The sequence below is a fragment of the Peromyscus californicus genome, unplaced genomic scaffold (genome assembly GCF_007827085.1).
Source record: "Peromyscus californicus insignis strain IS unplaced genomic scaffold, ASM782708v3 Scaffold_13__1_contigs__length_99412109, whole genome shotgun sequence".
Taxonomy (NCBI): domain Eukaryota; kingdom Metazoa; phylum Chordata; class Mammalia; order Rodentia; family Cricetidae; genus Peromyscus; species Peromyscus californicus.
In genome coordinates this window covers 2884311-2892500 of record NW_026294424.1, presented here as the reverse complement: position 1 = coordinate 2892500, position 8190 = coordinate 2884311, and the positions used below count along the sequence as shown (strand labels likewise).

Below are 8190 nucleotides of genomic sequence, written 5' to 3'. Positions count from 1 at the left end.
ACACACACATACACACACATGCCTGTATACACATACAGCATCCAACCTGGTCACCCCGGGGAGGCAGTTATGGGTAAAAACACAGCCATTCACATCCAGCTACTTAGCAGAGAGGAACGCTTCCTTCCTCGGGGTTCATTCCCCGTAGAACATTGGGACGAGGCCTTGTGCCTCACAGACCTCTCAGGCGGTTCCTGAAAATGGCAGGGCTGCTTGAGCAGAAGGGACTCTGCGGAGGCGGCTTTTCAAAGGCAGGCAGGCACCCATTTTTAGACTGTTGTTTAGTTTGTTTTCCTGATGCTGTGATCAAAACCCCCGACAAAAGCGACTGATGTGAGGAGGAAGGGCTTACTCCAGCTCACACTTCAGGAACACCATCCATCTTAGCAGAGAGGTCAAGGTGGCAGGAAGCACCTAGTCACATCACGTGTACAACCAGGAAGCAGAGAGTGTTGAAGGACAGTGCTCAGCTTGATTTCTCCTTTTTAAACAGCTCAGGGAATGGTCACCCACTTTTTGTGTGGGTGTTCCCACTTCAGTTAACATAATCAACACCACCCTTCCCCCACGGCCATGCCCAGAAACTAACGATACCCCATAGATGTGGCTGGAGGTTCATTTCCGAGGTGGTTCTAAGTCCTGAGAGGTTGACACTTTGAAGTGGCCATCATGACTGTCAAAGGCCAATAGTGCTTCTTCAAAGACTTCCTAGACAGTTTGACTGTCCAGGTCCAGAACGGAGCAACCATTTCAACAGCTTTGCGTTAGATTTCTAAGCAAGCATGAGCCTGAGACAGACATGAGTGAGTCGGGGGCGGGGGGCTGGCAGGCAGAGGCCCCTCCTGCAGCTTTTCCCATACCACAGCTGCAGGCAGAAGATGCTCATTTGGTCACCCATGTTCTCAGGGCTACCATCCGAGTAGGCCATATCTATTACCAGTTCTTTGGTCCCTGGTTGAAGATGGAGATAAGGGTTTTCTGTGCCTCTCTGGGGTTTCTTTCTTAGAAGATGGAGTCTCACATTGGTTTGGGGTTCAATTCTGGGATAGGATGAAAGGCCAGATGTCCACAGAGAGCATCAGAAACTTGGTACCCCCATGGGGCATGTCTAGCAGAAGTTCTCAAGGGACATGGGACATGAGTGTTAGGAAGTCAGTCTTTCCAGAGAGGGCTTGTGGGACTCAGAGGAGCTTCTCTGTGTTCTGAAGGACATGATGAACCCCTTTCTCTGGAAGACAGACAGTAGGTGGGAGCGAAGCCAGTCGGCAGAAGTGCTGACTCTGTGGCCCTTGCTCTGACGCCTCTGCCAGTTCTGATAGCCGTCAGCAAACAGATGCCATTCCCCCAACCTCATAGAAGGAAGCCAAGTGCCAAGAGATGCCAGCGGCTTTCACTAATTTGTCCAAGGGGTGGTTTTTTGTCATCCACTATGTGATTGGCTCTACTTCAGAGCTGGAGACATAGGGATGGCCAAACATAGCCTGCCCTGTGAAGCAGAGCCCATACAATTGCCCTTATAACATATGACCAAGTACATCCCTGTCCTGTGAAGCTGAGAGTCTGTAGATTTGCTCCCAGTGTGTGTGTGCATGCATGTACACACACACACACACACACACACACACACACACACACACACACACACACATTCATTAATTCATTCATTCATTCATTTATTCTCTCTCAATGTAATTCCAAAGCAATTTAAACTGTACAGGTTGATGGTTGATACGTGCTGGGCAAGGTAAGAGAAGTCTTACCCATGGGTCTGGACCTGAGTAGAGAAGCAAGAGCCCCATCCTCACCCTTCTGGAACCCTGAGGTCTGAGGAGAGACACCAAGCCCCTGAGCCCCTCTCCCCATGTGTTCAGAAACTCCATCTACTAGAGATTGTACCAACCGGGTGTGTCTAGGGCCCAGCTGTCAAAGCCTGTGCTTGGACACTCATGGAGCTTGGCTCTGCACTAATGGCAAATAGCTCCAGTAGAGACCAGAGCTGAGACTACCTGATGACCACAGACTACCCCTGAGCACCCTGGAATAGTCGATGGCCCCCTGCAAGCCAGAGATGTGGAAGTGTAGGTGTTGCCAAAAGCAAGCTGCTTGGCTCTCATGGCGGCTCTGGACTGTGTCCATCCATCTACTTTCTGGGTGCACTGATGTGTTGGAGGTCAGTAGGTAGGACACTGGAGGAGGCACCAGGCACATTAGATGCTGCTGTGACCTTGAACATCTCCTACCAGTTGCTCAGTGGGGAGAGAGATTTGTAGCTGGGTCCCTGTGAGCAAAGGTGAGGCCTTGTCATCCCTACACCTTGTGGGGAGAACAAAGTCAGTCAGCTGAGGCCGACTGTTCTTGAGTCCCTGTGCGAAGGACAGGGCAGGTGCAGGGGTGAGGCTGAAGGGTTAAGTGGCAGAGGCCCAGTATGATGGGGGACAGGGCTGCATGGATGAATAGATGCATCAGTGAACAAAGAAATGAATTGAAGAGGACAGGGAGGTATGCATGGGTGGGCAGGTGGGTGAATAACTGGAGAGCTGTGGATACAGGGGTAGGTGAGTTGGTTAGTGGATACATGAATGGATAGAATATATATATATATATATATATATATATATATATATATACACACACACACACATATATGTATATGGCTTAGTGGATGGGTGAGTGGTTAGTGCATGGGTGAATGGATGGAGGAATTGGATAAAATGATGGGTGGGTTAGTGGATAGGTGTATGTCCATGAGCAGAAGCATGGGCTAGTGTCTGGGTAGGTAGATAGATGAGCAGGTGGGTGGAATGTTAAGAGAGTAAGTAGAAGTGAGTAGATGCGCAGTCAGAGGGACACATATGTAGCACATGAGTATGCTCAGATTTAAGAGAATTCTAAGAGGGAAGAGCTGCCTGCAAATTACCTTCAGGGTTGACCCCTTGCCTGTTCCTAGCATTGCAGACCTGCAAGCTGGCCTTTGTATTCTCAGACACTCTCTCATCTGGTCCTCATGAATTTGAAGGGGTAAGGTGGCATTTTCCCATTTTACAGATCAGGAAACTGAGGCTCTGAGTTGTTATGGAAGCAATCTACCAACAATGCAAAATGCCTGGTGAATTTGGCTCTGGCCTGGCAAGCTACACACCTGTCAGAGCTTGTGGTGTTTACAGAGGACCCTTAAGTCTTCACAGAACATTCCTCTCAGTCAGTGGAGGAGTATTCTGGAGCCCTGGGTAGCACTATGCTAGAGCTCGTTGGCTAGTGTGTCATCTGTGGCTATACGGAATCTTGAAAATCCATGGCCTGGGCTCCTGGGGTGGGATTTCACAACCTGAAGAGTTCCTGGGCTGGAGTCTCTGGTGCCGAGGGTGGGGCAGAACCTCAGCGCTGGAGTGGCCACAGCTTGCTTATCCCTGCACCCTCAGTCAGCTGCTGAGAGTCAATGCTGGCGTATTAGCCACATCTGGTGCTGCTGCCCAGTGACAGTCATTGTCTGAGCAACAGGAGTCACATTGTCCACCCCCTCTGTGTCCCTCCATTGAGCCTCCATAGCAGGTCTGTGGTTCATTCGCCTCTGTATGTGGAGAAAGTAGAGGGTTTATTTTCACCTAAAAAAAAAAAAAAAAAATCAGTCTCTCACTGGGAGAGACAGGCAGCCACCGCGGGGGGAGACGCAGAGTCCTCATGTCTAGGATGGCAGTACTCAGTTTTCAATTTTGGCCCTGTCTTGTCAAGGTCCTGTAGCCCAGTCCCCAATGTCCAAGCTCTCTGACTTGGTGTCAGTTTTGTCCTTGGTGGTGCAGGAGGCAGGGCGTTCCAAGAGACGGGCAGGGCTGAGCCCGCCACAGGCTGCAGGTAAGAAGCCCGCCCGCCCGCCCGCCCGCTCTCCTCCTTGAGCTGAGCCCTAGCTGGTGAGGACTGGTGAGGACTTGCAGCCATTGCTGTGTGCACAGGGTTGGGGTAGTGCTTGGTAGGTCTCCCTGCACTGAGTGGGTCCTGAAACATCCCAGCATGCCTTGCATGGTTTCTTTGTCTGGGGGAAAGTGTCAGCCCCGTGGGAGGATGTGATGATGCCGCCAAGAGTCTTCTTGGTAAACAAGCGACTGTGGTGGTGTGAACTCTTGCTCCAAGTGGGCTCGTCTTCAGGTGTACTGTTGTTCTTTGCTGTTTCTTGTGGACTCTTCCCAGTGGCAGAGCTCAGGGCTGGGCAGGCAGTAGGTAGCTCAGTGGAGACAGGCAGGGGAGACTTTGGACTTTGACTGCCTGAGTTCATGTCACTCTCAGCCCCCTCACCTCACTTCATGCTGGTCCAGGACCTCAAAGAAAGGCCCCTCCCTGAACCTCAGTCTCTTGATCTGTGAAATGGGCCAAATTCCAGTTTGGAAGAGTTCGTGTTGGGAAAGAAGCAGTGAAGCCCAAGAAGCATGTGGCTGTGTCTGACACCAAGGACTCTGAGGCTGAGACCTTCTGTCCCTTCAGGGTCCCCCTCGAAAGGTCAAAAGTATGCCTATCAACTGCCAAGTGAAAAATGTCACTTTGTCTGAAAATGTGACTCCATTTCTCCAGGTTGGAGGTGTGGTTGGAACTGCAGTGAGGTGTCGCTTTGCTCAGGGCATGCTCACCTTCTGGACCCTGTCTCTGAGGAGGCTGCTCTAGTGTGTCACGCTTCTGGCCTGTGAAAGGCATTCATTCTGCTGTCCTTTTCTTTGATTTTCTTTTACTTTTGAGCATTAGGTAAAGCAGGGCCCCCACGACAAACCTGGTGAGCTGCCTTTACAAATGGATCTTTCCCTTCCAGCCGCCAGGCGATTGGACGTGGAAGACAGCAGTTTTGACCAGGATAGCAGGAAGGTAATAAGGAGGGATATGGTCCTGCAGGGTGGGATGGTTCCCCGAGCTGGATCTCCAGTCTTTCTCTTACTCCGCTCCTGGGGTCCTGGGAGGCCCAAGGTGGGAGCCACACCCACCTGCCTCCTTCTACACTCAATATGAGCACTTGCTCTGCCAGGTATCCAGGTCATGACTCTGGGACTGAGGAGATGGGGACACTGACAAGCAAACAAACCCAGTGCATTCTGGGGTATTTGACATGAAGGTTCTAGCACAGCTTGGCAGGTGTTTTTTTGTTTGTTTGTTTGTTTTTAATAAATGGCCAGAGAGTAGAATGTAGTAGACCTTACTTCTATACTGTTTTGATGTGGCCACACTGTGAAAGCAGCCAGAGAGGACGTGTGTGTGTGTGTGTGTGTGTGTGTGTGTGTGTGTGTGTGTGTGTGTGTTGCATCACAACAGCAAGCTGCATGCCGTATTTGGCCATTTCTCCAGCTGCTTCACGAACTTGCAGAGTGTATGAACGAGACACCTTTAATGGTGAGACCCGCATTAAAAGCAGTGGGGTCGGCTTCTGAGGTAGAAGTACAGAAGCTACTGGAAGGTGCTGGTGAGGTGCTTCCACCATGGTAGATGACCTCAGCGTTCCCATAACCTTCTGTTCCTCTGCAGAAGACCACCTGGCTGCTCCTCAAGGGGGATGCAGACACCAGAACCAACTCTCCAGACCTGGACAGCCAATCTCTGTCCCTCAGCAGCGGGGCTGAGCGAGAACCTCTGCAAAGGATGCCGGGGGATAGCCTCTACTCACGTGAGTGGCTCTTCTGATGTGCACTGGAGACTGCCAACCAAGGGCCCCTCCTAAGTGGGCCCCCAAATCTCAGCTTTCCTCCCTAAAAAAAAAAAACTAAAAGCAGGAGTCAACATGTAATCCCAGCATTTGAAAGACTGAGGCAGAAGGATTGCCGTGAGTTTGAGGCCAGCTTGAGCTGCACAGGGGGACTCTGTCTCAAAAATAAAAATTAAAACAAAACTAAAGAACACCCAAAAGAGCATTCAGATGTGAATCAAGCCAACTGAAGGTCTGAGCCCTTGCCTCACCCACCACCTCTCTGCGGTGACACAGCTGGCTAGTGTGCGCACAGCGCCCCCTCGTGGCTCTCTCAGAGCTGGCAAGAAAGCAAAGAGAGCCGCTCTCAGGGCCTCTCTCCCTGGGGGCAGATGTGGTCATGGTCAGGGGGCGAGTCCAGCCCTGGAACTGGTACAAGGCACTGTCCTGGTCCCTGTGACATCCTGAGCAAGGCAGGCACTTGGAAATTCTTAGGAGGTATGACCTGACGTCACAGGCAACAAAGCTGATGTCTGCCTAGCCTTGGGGGTGTTGTGAAGCCTGGCTTAGGGGTGATCCTCAAGTAGAGTAAATTCCCCGTTGCATTGTCTACTGGAGGTGCTGTAGGTCACAGGCAGAGTCAGCGGCACAGGCTGCAGGTGGACTCAGGTTCTCCCAGAAGCAGCCTCTGCTCTGAGCTAAACAGGGGATTGTTTGCTATGGTTGTGACTGTGGTTGGAAGTGGAGGTCGTGAGAATCTATGTGGTGTGGAAAAGCAGAGGAAGTACCCGGCATCATAGTGGCACCGACTCTGAGTGAAATCTGGACTCTCAGATGACTGGCTGATGACAGAGAACAGAGCAGCAATGCTGACTCTCGGGTCATTAGGCCCTGGGTGTGCAAGGGTGCTTCGGCTGGCCCGCAGTAAATCGCCATGACTGTTCACACCCACCTCTCCTCCTGACCGTGGACAGCACTATTTGAGCACGGCACACTAGAAGTGTCCTGCAGCAGAGGGAGGAACAGGGATGCCGGACATTGTGACCAACTGGAAATGGAAATGTTCTTCTGTGTGGGGTCTTGGTAAGCAGATGAGGTTCCTTGGGATCTCAGAGCTTGCACACAGACTGATGTCAACATGGGAGGGCACATCAAATGGCCCCGTAGGGTCTCCTGTAGGTTCTTTTGGAGGAAGAGCTAGGCTGAAGGCATGGTGAGAGAAGGTGGAGCTCCCGTGTGCCTGCCTGTGCCTACTGGGGTGACTGCATACCATCCCTCAGCCCTCTGTCCCAAGGATCCCTGCCCCAGGTGATGCCCTCTTGCTGGGTGTGCACATGTGCTTTGTGGTACTTGAGTTTGAGTCATGGAGGCTCCTCCACAGCTCTCACTGCCTTATGTGGTGTCCTGCCATCCAGGCATTAGCTGGGGGTCAAACATTTATGGCGGTATTTCAGGATGGTGTTTTCCAGTTTCTGGTCTTTGCTTGGTTAGGGGAGTGCCTAGTTCCATTCCCATGACCTCACCCAGATTCTCCCCATGGCGGTCAGCCTGTGCCCTCAGCCATCCCCACTGGAATGTATGGACTTCCTGTGGCTCAGGACTGAGGGGGGGGGGCAGGGGCGCAGGGTGGGAAGAAACCCAGCTGGAGATGCTACCTCTCAGGGTCCTGCTTCTGCTGTCACTATGCTGGGTGGCCTATGCATGTCCCCTATACCCCCTATAGCACTTTCTCATCTGCAGATGCCGGAACAGGGGTGTTCATCCCAAGCACTTTTGAGTGTGGTGGACCCTGTGAGGTAGGCTGTTCCGGGTGTCTTCACTGGTCACTCCCACAGTGACAAGGGCTTTCCTGTCACCCCATTCCTCTACTGCATCCCTGCAGCAAGCCAACATGAGTGGTGTGGACAGGAAGTAGCTGTTATGTGGGTACACCTGGCCTGTGGGAACCAGCTGCCTGTGCTTGGACCTATGCCACTTATTATGTGCCAACAGTCACGATTACATCCTCCTGCCTCTGCGTTCTCCTGGTGTCCTGACTTCAGATCTCTTGAGCAGGAAGCTCACAGGGTCTAGCATTATACCTGTGCCTTTATCTCCACCCCAGTGGTGCTGCACAGTCCCACGGGGCAGCAGTTCTCTGCCAGGCTCTGCGCTCCTGTCAATGGGGCATGGGTTTTATTGTAGCTGTGTCCCATGCGGGGGCTTTCTCACTGTGTGAGTGGTCATTAATGACGGCCTGAGTCGGCACAAAAGGGGACAAGTTGGCTTTTGTTGTAAGACGAGGGCCTTGAAGGCCTTACAGAGTGAGCTTGCACCCTGTGGACACATATCCTTTGGGTCCCACACTCCTGACCTTTCCTGTCCTATCCTCTCTTTTGAGGTCTCTCCCTCACAGATGTGAATACAGATGTGCACAGACACAGGCATGGCAGAGATCTGGTGGTATGATTCAAGCACCTGGGCTGTAGAAGCCGCTGCCCAGGGGTTTCAGTGGTCCCTAGCAAGGCCCCTGCTTTACATCAGCAGGTTGAGAGGAA

The 8190-nt window shown here is 52.1% G+C and overlaps 1 protein-coding gene across 24 annotated transcripts in view; it reads left to right on the top strand.

The window, feature by feature from the left end:
• Ablim2 (actin binding LIM protein family member 2) overlaps positions 1 to 8190 on the top strand; it is a 129601-nt gene that overhangs the window by 97008 nt on the left and 24403 nt on the right. For all 24 annotated transcript variants that reach the window (XR_008217644.1, XR_008217641.1, XR_008217643.1 and 21 more), the window contains 2 exons: positions 4793 to 4845; positions 5497 to 5635. Coding sequence is in view for 19 of the 24 variants with exons in the window: in XM_052736120.1 (XP_052592080.1) it covers positions 4793 to 4845; positions 5497 to 5635 (192 nt within the window). In the remaining 5 variants the exon portion in view is untranslated. The remainder of the gene's footprint in view (positions 1 to 4792; positions 4846 to 5496; positions 5636 to 8190) is intronic.